Source organism: Macrosteles quadrilineatus, unplaced genomic scaffold, assembly GCF_028750875.1.
Source record: "Macrosteles quadrilineatus isolate MER2022 unplaced genomic scaffold, UCM_ALF_1.0 Scaffold_1__1_contigs__length_201487025, whole genome shotgun sequence".
NCBI lineage: Eukaryota > Metazoa > Arthropoda > Insecta > Hemiptera > Cicadellidae > Macrosteles > Macrosteles quadrilineatus.
The window spans coordinates 84,126,896-84,142,782 of NW_026542594.1; the positions used below are offsets into that span (position 1 = coordinate 84,126,896).

Genomic DNA, 15,887 nt, shown 5'->3' on the forward strand with positions numbered 1-15,887 from the left:
TGAGGGTCAAAAATGAGAAAAACCAATTTTACCCCATAAAACCCCCCGTAAAACTCCGTTCCCATGGTCCGATCATGCTGGTTCGCGAACTCATTCAATTTTATCCCACCTTACACCTTTAAACCAAATTTTATCAAAATCTGACAAAAATTACTCAAGTTATCGCACACACACATATATAAAAATTTGAACGAATGGTGTTTTTGGCCTCTGGGGCCATCAAAATGAAAAAGTAAATCGGTCCCGGGCCTGGGTCATACCATGTCACCTACGGTAATAGCTACTTCCCTATAGGGAAATTTGCTAAAGCAAAAATGTTGTTGGCCCATTTTAGATTTTACACATAACAGTAACAGTAACACACATATATGAGAGGTGCACAACTTTACTTGATTGTTATGTATGATATCAACTGAACTTGCATCCCAAGAGTATCGACAGATTACATCTGAGCATTGGGACTGCTATATCGGGACAAAGAGTGGCAAAGTACGTCAATAATCAGCAATACAGTACTAGTACACATATTCCTATATGTTAGTCTCGCCATAAATTCGGTATAACTACACTACCTACTGAATTTCTCGGGTAACAGTACCTTACTTTACAAGATATTCCAAACAACACATTATTTTGTTTCTAGTGCTAATTGATTGTTTGGCTTTTCAGGTTTATGATGGAGATTTAGCAGCCATATTTGATCCCAAGAAAAAGAAGCCTTTCTGCAATGCATTTACAGGTGAGATGGTATTAAGTATACAGTAACACCTCACTAACTCGACAATTTGTGGATCCTAAGGTTGTCGAGTTATCCAACACATTAAAATGTTTAACGGGTTTTAATAAATGAATATATACACGACTAGTGTTTACACATAAATTCATTAGTTACATGATTATTTTCACATATCGTGTAAACAATCTCCAAAGACATGTCGAATGTTCAACAATTAAAACTAAATGTTTGAAATAATTGCTATTTTGCTTGCACTATTCAGCTGTTGACAGCGAGTTACACAGACTGTCGAGTTAGGTACCGGGTGTCGAGTCAGGTAGGGTGTTACTCTATTTTCTTTTATCGTTTCTACATTTTTTCTTGTAAACTTAAGAGACATTATGCTGGTAAAGGGAATTTATTTTTTTTAGATATTTATCTCACATTAAACTTCTACTGCTTTGAAGAAGCTGCTTTTGTTTCCATTGGATCTAAAACTCCTAACAGTTTAAGTTAACATATTTAATTTAAGTTTAAACAAACCAATTTTAAGAACCTGTATCCCTGTACACATATTTTATTATATGTCTTAAATAATGCTAAAAAACATGGAATACAAAATATTATTTTTTACATAAAAAATATAGGCTACTGTTTTGTGAACAAACCGAATGTAAAAATTATACATGCCTGAAAGTTTTGTTAAGTGATATATTCGATAATGTTTAGTCACTTACGCTTTAATTGTTTTCAGATGCATTGTAAAACAATGAGTCCGCATGTACAGTAAACTCCCTGCTAAACTGGACTAGTTCCAGATGTTCAAGTTGTTCAGAATAAAAATAAATTATTTTAGTTTATCTCTTTAATAAACTTTGATTATGTTTGTGCCAGTAAATGTTACTTGTGTACATCCTAAAGCATTTGAAACGAATGCCAAAACCATAAATGATATTTTTAAATAAATTTCTATTATAATAACTTAGTATAGTTGTTCCTAAAAGTTTGTTGTGTGGTGGTTGCAGGGTGTGGTCGCAAACGAGCTGACGAGTCCATGGCAACCCTGGTGGACCTCAACAGTGAGCCGGCGGTGGAGGAGCTGAGTCGCCAGATACTGTCAGAGGCTAAACTGTGGGAGGCCATCCAGGAGGCTAGGGTAGAACTGCTGCGTCGGCACAACCAACAGGTACAGTAACAACCATAGTAGTGCAGTATACATGCAACGGTTACAAACAACTTTTAGGTAGTACAATAAACAAGTATGACTTTGACGATGATATTTTGAAATGGATAAGGTCATACTTAGACTCCAGGCTGCAAGTGACACATTTAAAGAGTGAAACATCAACCCAACTTGTTAAAACCAAGGAATTCCTCAAGACAGCTGTCTTGGGCCTGTTCTATTCAATTTACGGCAGACCTTTCTAGCTGTGTGCAACATTGTACAGCTCATTTGTATGCCGATGATTCACAGCTGCACTTGTCTTATGAGCCATCCCAGATGTGACCATCACTCGATTCCATAAGCTCTGATCTAGAAAAGATCCTATGGTGGTCAGGGGCAAATGGGTAGAAACTAAAAACCTTTTGGCAAAGTGTACTATGATGCATACGGCACCACGTGACATGGTGTTGTCCCTCAGCGAGAGCCAGTGAGGAGTGAGTGTTCAACGGGGAGTATTTGACTTTGTGACTTTGTGTGACAAGTCAAAGACTCTTGGCGTTGTGCTTGATAGCAGCCTCACCTTCTCTGACCATTTCACACATGCTTTGCAGCGCAAGTTAGGAGGGCTGAGAGCGTGTGGCTGTATAGATTCAGAAGTCTGCTGCCAAAATCTGCGAAGCTACGCCTCATGCAGTCACTTGTTCTCTCGGTGTTTTCTTATTAACTCCCTGCTTATGGAAACAGTATCTCTGGATAAGAGATTCATCGAATGTAAAAACTACAAAATTCTACAATTCTTGCATTTATGGGCTCAAAAGATTTGAACACGTCTCTCAATTTAGAGCTGTGGCAGGGATGACAACAGTAGACACTGTTTGCAGGATCATGACGTGCTGCATGGTACTATGGCTCTTATCGTACATGAGCCATAGTACATGATTACTTCATCTATGGTACAAGTCTCTAGCTTCACTTTCCAAGAGTGAGGCTTGAGTTTGGAAGGTGAAAAGTTTCTCGTACTTAGGCCCAAAGGTACAACAACCTCTCTTATGACCTCCAAAAATATGCCTAGCCATAATTTAAAATTTAAATTAATAACTACACCGATGAAATTAAGTTTAAATTTTTTCAAAGTCTAGCAGCCGACGCTAATATTCTATACTAGCTTTTGGTATAACATTTTTGCTTAACGTAACAGCTGTAAACATTCAGCGTTTGTAAAACAATTTCAGCATTTGGATAAATACACTCGCCACAGCAAACCTGCCGACTAAGTAAATTTCCATCCGCCTGAATTGTTTAGATATCAATAGGTTTGACGAGTACCTAGGTTTGCTGCTACAGGGAAACAACAAAGTGTGTTTTTTAGTAAAAATAATAGCTTAGTATAAAATAAATTAATTTACCAAGTTTAATCAAAATATATTCATAAGCAAGCAAACTACGACATTTTAAAATATTCTCAATAAGAATAACATGGGGATTTTATATTTATGTTTTTTTTTTATTTTCTCCGTTACTAATAACCGTACAAAAACACTTTGATCACTAAATTATTAGTTTTTGAAGCTCTTAAATTTTTGTGCTCTTAAACTTGTTTAGGGAAATTTTGTGTTTTGAGGGTTAAAAATGAGAAAACCCATTTTTTACCCCATAAAACCCCGTTTCCTTGGTCCGAGCATGTTGGTTCGTGAGCTCATTTAAGATTATTCCGCCTTACACCTAAAACAAATTTCATCAAAATCGGCCAAAAATTACTCAAGTTATCGCGTTCACGGACGTATATACTATGTGTAGTGCTACAATCATTGATACGTCCAATTTACTCGGCAAAGGGATGACAGATTATTCAAATATAAAATTGTAAAATACTAGATGTTCTAATTTATTTTTAGCGAATTTCCCATATAGGTAATAAGCTATTACCGTAGGTCTCCTGGTAAGAATTGGACCCAATAATTTACCAATTTACTTTTTCATTTAGAAGCCAAAAACACCATCCGTTCAAATTCAAATTCATATGTGTATATATATATATATATATATCCTACTAATATTATAAATGAGAAAGTTTGGATGTATGGATGTATGGATGTATGTTTGTGACAAGTGAACGCGAAAAATACTGGTCGGATTGGGCTGAAATTTGGCATGATGATAGCTCACATTCCCGATTAACATATAGGCATATTCTTATTTCAAAAATCCTTTCGGGCTCCGCCCCAGTGGCTCTGGAGTTTCCCATGTTAACCTTATGAGAAATGAAATTATTGAATCTTAACAGCTGTTTCAATTAAACAAGTTGGTTCTGTTCTGTGATGTTCAATAGCATTAAAGTTACAAAAATTACCAACAGGGTGCAGCACTATTATTTCTTTTACATTTATGACAACAGCTAATTTGCAACCAAAAGGTGAGTGAGCGTAGCGAACGAACTTCAACCTGGAGGCGAGTTAGCGTAGCGAACGAGCTAACCTGAAGGCAAGTGAGCGCAGCGAACGAGCTCCAACCTAAAGGTGAGTGAGCGTAGCGAACAAACTTCAACCAGGACGTGATTGAGCCATGCGAACGAGATAATCTTGAAAATTAAGAAGTTAAACGGGGCAAAGCCCGCGGGTTACAGCTAGTATATATATATATATATTAATAAATAAATTTATAAATATATATGTGTGTGTGTCCGTTAGCACGATAATTCGAGCAAAAATGATCCGATTTCAATTAAATTTGGTACAAACCTCTAAACCTACGTTTATTTGAAAGAGTTCGTGAAACAGCATGATCCAGCATAGGAACGGGGTTTTATGGGGTAAAAATTGGTTTTCCTCGTTTTTGGCCCTCAAAACTTAAAATTTCCCAAATTTTCTCTATACCATTTTGAAGAGCTTACAAAAACAAATAATTTAGTATATTGAAGTGTTTCTGTATGATTATTGGTTACGGAGAAAATTGTAAACGAAAAATTCCCATGTTATTCTTCTGGAGAATATGTAAACTGTTGTAGTTTGCTTGTTTATGGATATATTTGGATCAAACCTAGCAAAACTATTTATTTTATACTAAACTATTAATATTTTACTAAAAAACACACTTCGTTACCGTCGTGATTGGCAGTAAACCTAGGTACTCGTTAAACCTAATGTTATTTGAATAGAATTAATTAAAAATCAAATCAGGCAAATGGAAATTCGCTTAGTCTGCAGGTTTGCTGCGGCGGGGGTATTTACTATTTAAAGCTATGATCAAACCAATTCGGACATACAGCATTCAACTTTGGGGTGTGACGCATAGCGGCACGCTATATTTTTTATAGTGTGTGCAGTTCGCGAAGCCGGGCTGCATGTTCATCTCGTTGCCTGCCGCGACTGCATCAATGCTCTATCCCCACCTTTCCTAGTCTTGTCCTCCTTCTTGGACAACCGGCTTCTACACAGGAAACCTCTCCGTAAAATCCAGGACTTCTCTTCGATGTTTGGGATAAGTTATCATAGTTAGTTAATATGTAGAAATTAAGTAGGGAAAATGTCTGGCTAAGTCAGGTAACTAGCGGGGAGCCCTTCTGGCTCACCCGACTATGGAAATGTAGGAATTGACAACTTAGCCGGTTGGTGGCACTCTGCCACCAACCTTTCGAAACATGAATACTAATCCACATGTTCCCAGAATGTAACTTAATAGTTTAAATCAATTCATACTTATTTCTCATTCAGTATTCAATTGCATATCACTCATTTGCTCATCAATAATTAGTAAGTAATTACCCAAGTTCAGTTCATAGTGGAAGGATAGGTTTATATTTAAATAGTTAGTTCCATTAGTTCAAATCAAAGCTGGCTAGGCAAGTGTTCTGATCTGGGTAAAAGGTCTCCGTCCCTCTGGTCCCCAGCAATCTTCCTAATTGTATTGGTAGCAGATTCAGCACGCTGAAATTAAGTTTGGTCCAGACACACCTTTTCCTAACCTATTAGCATTACCCTGTTTATTCCCTCCTGATTACCCGAATTTCCCTCCTCCATCCCATACCTTAACCCCGCACCCCCTCACCAAACGGCCCCCCGCTACATATGGTAGCAGAGCGTGGTTACGATCCACGGACCTCTGGGTTATGGGCCCAGCACGCACATATGGTACACGCACACCCTACATATGGTAGCAGGCTTTGGCCTAGATCAGGGTACTTAACCTAGGCAATTTCAGTTTCATTTTTAGGTAAAAGAAGTTAAGTGTACATTCTGGGGATATTTTTTTTTCTCCTGGCAAAAAGTAAAGTGCATTTTTCCCTGACTTAACCGACACGGATAGGTAGTCTAGTGGTTAAGCTGTTTTTGGTTAGTAAATTGGTAGGGAAGTGTAAATTGGTTAGGCTAGGTTGACCAACCAAGATTAGTGTGACATAGGTAGGGCTGTGTGTGTTTTGTCTGTTTTTATGTTACAGGAGATCTTACCACCTTTCGAGCCTAGGCAGTGGACAGTGGATTTAGTGAACAAGTGTTGTGAATTTCGATTTTAAAGTTAAGCCTAGCAAGAGGCATTAGCTGGTCTGTAATATTTAGTGGGTGTAAGGTACAAGGTAGGGTATTAAAACGACCTACAGCCCAATTTTGTTAAATTAAAGTGGTACTTTGCCCAACACAAGGTGTTTTTGTTGGCTTAATGACCAGATTATTTTAAATTAAAATCAGCACCTTGTGAACTAGTGTAGAGTCAGTGTTATATGTGTTCTATGTCTTATTAAATAAATCATTTTTCATGCAATAGCCTATTTGTCACCAATTTTTTCCAGTGTAATTTACTGTTGTTATTTATCACCTGTGCCTTATTTATTCTTGTCAAATGTATTGTGTCATATGAATTGTCTTTATTACTTATTTTGTCACACTATTGGTCATCCCTAGTAAGCCTTAGTTAGTCATTTTTGTCCAAATTTTCAGTAGAGCAAATCTGTTGGGAAAAATTACTAGGCTAGGCCTACTTTACCTTTTACAGTAGACAGTTTTTTGGTTATTAAAATTTGTTAATGATTAGTAGGCTAGTTTTTTAAGTTCTGCAATAGTAGTTTAGGTTACCAGGAACCTTATGGTTACCATTTCATTTATCTAGTTTGTTTTTATTATTGCCAGAACTCAGTTTTTGTCTGGGCGGACACTCGAATTAGGCCGGAATCCACGCCATTTACAGTAAGCGCTGTCAAGTAGAGCCAACAGCAATATCTGGTTTTCTGCTAGCAATACAGTAATTTTAGTTAGTGTGTATACTCATAACAATTTGGTTACCCATTTTAGCTGGAAATTTGTGACTTAGCCTTCGACAAATATATTTTACTTCGAAGCAAGGAAATTAGATATTTGAATGCAATTTGCAATTTCATTAAATAATTTTGTTTTGTGTCCAATACAACATTTTGAGTAGAGTTTTGAATTATGTGTAGGCCTACATTTAGGAGGGTTTTGTGCCAGTTTATGTACAATTGTATTTTGTTAAGTGGGTTTTTTTTTAAGCAATCGCCTTTGTTAGTTCGACGAATCTACACTTCTATTCGTATTCGTAGTCGGTTGAGCAGTTTTGGGTTTCACCGAGTTGCAATTAGGTTAGGTGAATTTAAGAATTGGTCATGAACCAAGAAAAATCTTCGTTAAATATTCAGGTAATCGGTGACTCTTATGCCACTCGATTTTACAATTTTTGTCAAACCAATCGTCACTCAACTGGAAGATTACAGCCAATCTTAGTCAAGGGCATTTCTGGAGCAAAAATATCCGAACTCAAGAGTTTTGTTAAGTTAAATAGTACTGCGATACAGCCACACATGCCACTGTTGTTTTTCTTAGGTAATAATGATTTTTTAGCAAATGTTGGAATTACAGTTTTTAAGAACTCCTTTTTGTCTTTTCTGAGATTATTACGTCGGAATTATCCTGGGATGGTAGTTGTGTTTACGACGTTACCGCATTATCCAAGGATAAGGAATTCTTTTTCAGCAATCAACCGTCTGCATCAAATAAACAAATTTTTGCTGACTTTACGTTCAGAGTTTACTAAGGTAATAGACATCCCCGACGAATTGAATCACATGCAATATTTTCATGCCTATTATGGAAGGTCAATGCGTCGTGATGACATTCATTTAAATAGCGACGCATTTGCGACGTTGATTCCATCAATAGAAAACTCTCTTTCTCCAACTCTCACGCAAGAATGATTGATCCCTCATTGCAAGCACTTGCAATTTGTCACAAACAAAAAAAAACTTTTGTGTGCTCCAGAGAATTACCTAGCTGCGATTGAGTCATAGGCTAATTTTTTTTTTTGGCTTAGTTATTTTTTTTTGCGATTCCTCATTTCTTGTGTCGGTAGCGTTGCCTGGGGTTCCCCCTTGTTCAATTTTGAATTTCGAGTGAGAAAGTGAAGGGGTAACCGTAGGCGGTAGGTGTTTAGTGTTTAGAGAAATATTTATTTGTTTTGTAAGCTTCTTTGTTGTTTAGGCGACATGCCTTCTAGAATATATTCTCCCGAGGAGTTGCCAACAGGCACTTCCTGGGTATGCACTCTCAATGCGCAGGATGCGACAAATCAGTGTCATGTTTTGGGGATTGCACCCTCAGCGACCTTGTCAGTGAATAGGACCTTGTTAAGCGAATTTTTGAAAACATTGCAATTGAACGGCGGAACCGAGCCCTTGCCCATCAATGCCAGGCCGGACCTGACCTGTCCAACGACCATTGCTCCAAATCAAACTGACGACAAATCTCCTCAGGTCCTGACCACCACTCAGTCTCCCGGCACGAATCAGGAGGTAAACGACGCCGGCTCTAGTGGCACAAGCGGCGCCGCGACCCAGAGCACCGACAGCGCAAATTCTCTTCAAGCGAATTGGACCCAGTTGGTTCAGCAAACTGCGATCGCAGTCGGTCAACAGGTTTTTTCTGCCATGACCAAGAGTCGTTCCCCCCCTCGCCCAGTTCAGAGCAAAAACAGGGTTTTAGACGATCTCGTAAGGGACTTGCCAGTCACTACTGGTTCGGAGCCTCGTGAATTGGCCGAGTTTTTGATTGCAGCTTCCAAAATATCAAAATTGGATTTGTTTGACGACGAAGATGTTTTGCTAGCGATTCTTCCCCGCACTGCGGAACAGTTAAGGTCATTTTGGCTTAAGGGAATCGCCGATCACATCAATCTGGAGCAGGTCATCTCGCGTGTTAGGGATTTTTTTCTCCCTGCGCAAGTCAGGCATGCGATAATTTCTTCCATGGTCTACAGGATTCAACGACCCTCAGAATCTCTTTCCGAATTTGTCGACGCCATTTCTGCCGCCTCAGCATTGTTAGTCTCTGACTTCTCAGAACGCGATGTGCTCGATACGGTGCTGAACGGTTTGAATGCACCGACGCGGGCGGCTCTTGCTGCTTTTCCTGCTGCGTGTAGTCTGTCTGATCTCCGGGCCTTAGTACCCAGGGTTCAGACTGTCCGCGCGCTGGAACGGGGGCAGGCCGTCTCGCGACCGGGTTTCCCACAGCGCAGTGTTGAGCACGGGCAGAGCTATCAATCAAACCCACCAGGGGAGTGGCGAAATCGACGAAGCAACCACAATTTTCCAGGCCACAGCGCCCAACGTTTCTCAAATGTTCAGCCACAGACTTTTCCACCTCACATTCCGCGTTTCCCGTTTCACCAGAACAATCAGCAATTTCCAAGGTCACATCAACCACCTCAACGTTTTGTATCAAACCGCGAGTCGCCGTCGACATTTCAAACTCAGGGAAACTCCAAAGGGGAGCACCGTTAGGCACCGCAGCGCTTCCCCTTGTTCAGTCTGTATGTCAGGTGCCCCAAAGGCAAAATTTGGTCAACAAACTTAAGGGTTCCCCAAGCATTCCGCCAAACAAGCTTTGTTACGTCACCCTAAATTTTAGGGGAATTGTTAAGGAAGCCCTTATAGATACCGGATCTTCGTTTTGTTTGTTGTCATCTGAAACTTATCAGCTCCTAAAGCGACATACCAGCGCAGTCGTCAGTAAACACCCGACAACGTTTTCAGCAATATCCGCAGCCGGCGAACCCATAAATTTCAGATTTGCAGCAAAGATTCATTTCAAAATAAAACACCTTTCTTGGACGTATCAATTTTTTGTCACTGATAAATTACCAGTTCCCATTTTGATAGGGTCTGATTTCTTAACAAAAACCAAGGCAATAATCAACATGTGCACTCACTCTCTTAGTTTTCCGTATGGATCACCTGGATCCCCGACAGCCTTTTCACTCATTTGCACTCCAATCGCCGAGCAGAAAGAACTTTCCTTCAATATGGGGGAAAATTTAAATCCCCAACAACGCCAAGTTGTCTCTCAGTTGCTTTCAGAATTCCCTGAGACCATCACTAGCAAGTTAGGGCGAACAAACCTCTTAAAGTATCATATCCGCATCAAGGAAACCAAAGTTGTGCGAAACAAACCGTATCAGTACGCCCCTCCCAAGCTTCAACTTATGCGGCAACACATCGACGAACTGCTACAAAAAGGAGTTATTAGACCCTCCACGTCGCAATACGCCTCCGCCGCCTTTCTAGTTCCCAAAAAGGGTGGGAAAACTCGCATGGTTGTCGACTACAGAAATTTGAATTCCATTTTGGAACTTGACGCCACGCCAATGCCCACCATAGAAAGCGCCTTTCAGCATTTAGGCCAAGCTCGTTGGTTCACACTCCTTGATTTGAACTCGGCATACAACCAAATTCCCCTGGCCGAGGAGTCCAAGCAATTCACGTCTTTTGTTGTTCCTTGGGCTCAATATGAGTTCAATTTCCTCCCTTTTGGACTCGCGTCAGGTAGTATGGTTCTCACCTCTTTGATCGACAAAATTTTCGGCGACATAAAATTCAATTACATTTACAATTTTTTTGATGACTTGTGCGTTTACAGCGACACAACCTTTGAAGATCACATCGAAAAGGTCAAATCGGTAATTCAACGTCTCCGCGACTCAGGACTCACTGTCAATCCGGAAAAAATTACGGTCGCGTCAAACAGAGTTCAGTTTCTTGGTCATGTCTTCTCAAATCACACCATTTCAATCCATCCCGATAGGACACGTCCCATAGATGAATTCCCTACCCCCAAAAACATCAAGCAGTTGTCCCGCTTCCTTGGAATGACAGCATTTTATGCCCGTTTCATAAAGGACTATGCCACAATTACCATACCATTAAATCACCTAAAGAAAAAGGGAGTCCCCTTCATTTTCGGTCCCGACCAGGTCACAGCGTTTGAAACCTTAAAGAAGGCCTTGGTCTCCTCCACTATTCTCCGTATGCCCGATTTCAGTAAACAATTCGTCGTGCACACCGATGCCTCCGGTTCCTCAATTGGAGCTGTCCTTCTCCAACCTCATGGTGATCAGTTGTTCCCAGTTTCCTATGCATCCCGCGCTCTCAATAAACATGAACTCAACTACTCCACGCTTCAACTTGAATGTCTTGCAATAGTTTTCGCCTTGCAAAAGTATCATCAGTATCTGGAACACCGAGAGTTCGAGCTTCACTCGGACTGCTCAGCCCTCACTTGGCTTCTAAACCACCCTCGTCAAATTGGCAAAATTGCACGCTGGATCTCCTTCATCAACTCCTTCAAATTCAAAATCTATCACATTCGAGGAAAAGACAACGTGATCGCAGATTGTCTCTCCCGGCTTTTCGAGAACACCGAGCCAACAGAAACAACTCCTCCCATTGAACAACCGCCTGTTTTATCTCTTTTTTCCCTACCTGAGGTTTTCAAGGATATCAGCAGCCATCAAATCGATGATCCCGACCTCAGGAAAATCATTAGGTCAGCCAACAAGCCCCCAAATTACTCCGTAGAAAACCATACCCTTCTTTACCGGCTCCCAAATCAAACCAAGGCCAGAGTAGTCGTTCCCCGGAAACTTTTCGACCTTTTGTTTGCCTACTACCACGAGTCTCCCACTTCAGCCCATTTAGGCATCAGCAAGACCCTTGCCCGCATCGAACCCTTTTTCTGGGCACCAGACCTCAAAACCTTCATCGCTGATAAAGTTTGAGCTTGTTCAAATGCCAAAGGTGCAAACAGGCACCAAACACAAAGGTGGGGAAACTCTCTTCTGAAATAGTAACTCAACCGTGGGAGAAAATATTCATCGACCATATTGGCCCTCTCCCACTCTCTCTCAATCGAAACCAGTACATCCTAACCGTAGTTGATTCCTTTTCCAAGTTTTGCCTCATGATCCCTGTCAGGAATACCAAGGCCGAAACCACCACATCAGTGCTAACCAAGCAAGTTTTCTCAATCTTTGGTCCTCCAAAATTTCTAGTTTCCGACAACGTCTCCTCCTTCAAGTCAGTAACAGTCAAAAACCTTTGCATGGGACTAGGCATTCAACACATCTACACCAGTCCCTATTACCCCAACCCTTCCCACGCCGAAAGAGTAAACAAGCAGATAAAGATCGCGATCAGAATTTTTCACCACGAACACCAGAAACGATGGGATCAGGAGCTACATTGGTTTCAGATGGCATTTAATTCCGCACGGCATGACTCCACCAAAATTTCCCCAGCTCGTTTGTTCCTCGGAAGAAATATTTCACACCCCTTAGAACTCCATTGGAATATGGACAGGCTAATCGACGATCAGGCTTCCCCACAATCTTCCAATGAAGAGTGGAGAAGAGCCGTCGAGAACCTCACAAAGGCTAGGCAGCTCAGGCAACAAAAATATGATCTGGACAGATTACCCAACCCTTACAAGATAGGCGACTGGGTAATGTTCAGAGAACACCACCTCAGTAGGGCCTCCGACGCCATCAATCAGAAATTACTCCCTGTCTGGTCCAAGCCATGTGTAATTGAAGCTTTCTCTTCTCCCGTCACAGCACGTTTGATCAATCCCTCAACCGGAAAATTTGTTAGGAACGCACATGTGTCACATCTAAAACGATTTTTTCAGCCACAATTTTAGGAAAAAAAAACAAGATCAATCTCTTTACCCAGATCAGAACACTCTGCTAAGGTGATATTAGGTTAAGTCTTCTCAATCTGTCGCTGTCCCCGCCAACGCCCGGGGGAAAGTGAGTCTCGGGGTATCCTTCCTTAGGATGGGCTGCCCTACACGTCTTCCTCCGTGCGTTGTCGACCAAATCTTTCACCCCTCCCTCTTCGTCTCTCGCACCCTCACTGAGTTCAGTAAAGAATTTTTTTGATTGAATCACCTTTTTGTGATTACTTTCCACGGGAGATTTAATTTTATTTTTTATTTTGCTTAATTTTACCCCCGTAGGAAAGGGCTCAGTGATGGCACCTTCTGTGGCGACCTAGCTAGTCGAGTGTTTAGAGACAAACTCTCTTTCTATTCTTTCCTTTACCTCCCTTATTTTCTTTTCATACTTCTTAGCTTAATTAGTCACTAAGGTAGAGTTAGTTAGATTTAGGGGAGAAATAGTTACCAGTTTAGTTAAGAAACTCAGTACTTTTATTTTTTACAAAAAAACAAACGAACCGGAAATCTTGCCTCTTAAGGAAATACTTATACTTGATAAGGAAACAATCTCCAGAATCCCAAGAAAACCTATTCCCACCTTTTTCTAGCGCTTTCCGACGCGCAATTTTCTGCATGCGTAATAATTTGCATACGTAATAATTTGCATGCGAAACGTTCTTTATAAAAAAAAAAAAAAAAAAAAAAAAAGTTTCAACAAAAAAAAAAAGGTTTCAAAAAGAACAGTTACTATCCTTCCAAACTCCTTCAACACACAGACCCCAAAACGGTACCCGCGAGTTCCATCAGTCTGGTTTTGAGTAGCTCGGCCCCAACGAACCCATGGTTCACCTTTTGAGTCCGAGCCAACCCGTCAGTGATCGGACCTCCACCTTGCGACCAACCCTTCTTCATTTCCACAACGACAGTCACCTTGAAAATAATTTTTTTACGATCATCTGCGATCTGATTAAATATTCATTTCCCCCAGCATTATTTAATAGACACCAGACAACTGCACAATCAAAGCAAGCAAAAAATAATAAATAAATCAAATGAAAAAGCAAAACTCAATTAACAACTCTACAATTTTCCCGCATACCAATCAATCATGAAATATCGTGCACATCTGTTTTGGACCACAAGATACATTTATCTTCGACATCCCCCATCATCAGTCAGCGATGCTCCGGCCTTGTCCGCATGAGTCATCAGCCAACACACCTTGGGCGCAGCCAGTGATGCTCCGGCCTTGTCCGCATGAGTCATCAGCCAACACACCTTGGGCGCAGCCTGCGATGCTCCGGCCTTGTCCGCATGAGTCATCAGCACACAACATCTCTTTGCCTACACTCAGCCTGCTGCCTCAACACTTAGCCCATACCATCAGCACCTCTCAAGACCTGCATCACCAGAAGACACACCAGCTGATCTCAAATTCCCCCACAGTGCACCAGCAATGCCTTAAGAAGAAAACCTAATTAAAAAAAAAAAAAAAAAAAAAAAAAAATCTTTTGTGCGTGCAGTTGTCCGTCCCTTTTTATTTCACAACAGAAAGCAATTCAATTCCAATTTTAGGTTAGGGAAACAAACTGTCGTCCCCACAATGCCTTCCTCTTTTCGCAGGGGGGGTGGATCCCGCTCTCTGCCGTGGTTGGTTCGGGAAAGTCCGGTGGTCCGAGGTGCCTATTACAGCCAAGCTGGTCAGAACCTTCCACATCTGGAAGCAAACCGAACGACAAACTTCCCCACAAAAAAAAAAAAACACACACCAAACCAAACCCTTTCACCAACCTTAAAAAAAACTGTTCTGTTCTTTTCTTTTCTTTCGTCGTAAGGGGGGTGGTTGTGACGCATAGCGGCACGCTATATTTTTTATAGTGTGTGCAGTTCGCGAAGCCGGGCTGCATGTTCATCTCGTTGCCTGCCGCGACTGCATCAATGCTCTATCCCCACCTTTCCTAGTCTTGTCCTCCTTCTTGGACAACCGGCTTCTACACAGGAAACCTCTCCGTAAAATCCAGGACTTCTCTTCGATGTTTGGGATAAGTTATCATAGTTAGTTAATATGTAGAAATTAAGTAGGGAAAATGTCTGGCTAAGTCAGGTAACTAGCGGGGAGCCCTTCTGGCTCACCCGACTATGGAAATGTAGGAATTGACAACTTAGCCGGTTGGTGGCACTCTGCCACCAACCTTTCGAAACATGAATACTAATCCACATGTTCCCAGAATGTAACTTAATAGTTTAAATCAATTCATACTTATTTCTCATTCAGTATTCAATTGCATATCACTCATTTGCTCATCAATAATTAGTAAGTAATTACCCAAGTTCAGTTCATAGTGGAAGGATAGGTTTATATTTAAATAGTTAGTTCCATTAGTTCAAATCAAAGCTGGCTAGGCAATTGTTCTGATCTGGGTAAAAGGTCTCCGTCCCTCTGGTCCCCAGCAATCTTCCTAATTGTATTGGTAGCAGATTCAGCACGCTGAAATTAAGTTTGGTCCAGACACACCTTTTCCTAACCTATTAGCATTACCCTGTTTATTCCCTCCTGATTACCCGAATTTCCCTCCTCCATCCCATACCTTAACCCCGCACCCCCTCACCAAACGGCCCCCCGCTACAGGGGGGCCTCGAGCAAATCCAACATCAAAATACTTGAACGATTTCAGGCTAAGAGGCCGAGAAGAATTATTGGCGCACCTTGGTTTCTATCCAACACTACAATTAGGAATTACTTCAAAATTAAATCATTGAAATAATAAATTACAGACCATAGCAAAAAGTACCAAGAAAAATTAGAATATCATCCGAACAGTCTTGCTGTTAATCTGCTGGACAATAGTCAGTGTATTACCAGACTAAAAAGTGTTGTTCATGTGTTGGACATGAGCTACAGATTTCTTAAATCTTTATATGATTGATCAAATTTTTGGCAAGACTTGTTGATGAACAGGTGCTTGCTCCCTTTTTTACATTTTATTTAATTTACAATCTGTTCAACAAAAAT

At 40.8% G+C, this 15,887-nt stretch overlaps 1 protein-coding gene across 1 annotated transcript in view; it reads left to right on the forward strand.

Moving 5' to 3' along the window:
- Positions 1-15,887, forward strand: part of LOC128983696 (cardioactive peptide) — an 86,042-nt gene that overhangs the window by 66,295 nt on the left and 3,860 nt on the right. The window contains exons 3-4 of the mRNA XM_054403097.1: positions 670-739; positions 1,741-1,901. Coding sequence (XP_054259072.1) covers positions 670-739; positions 1,741-1,901 — 231 coding nt within the window. The remainder of the gene's footprint in view (positions 1-669; positions 740-1,740; positions 1,902-15,887) is intronic.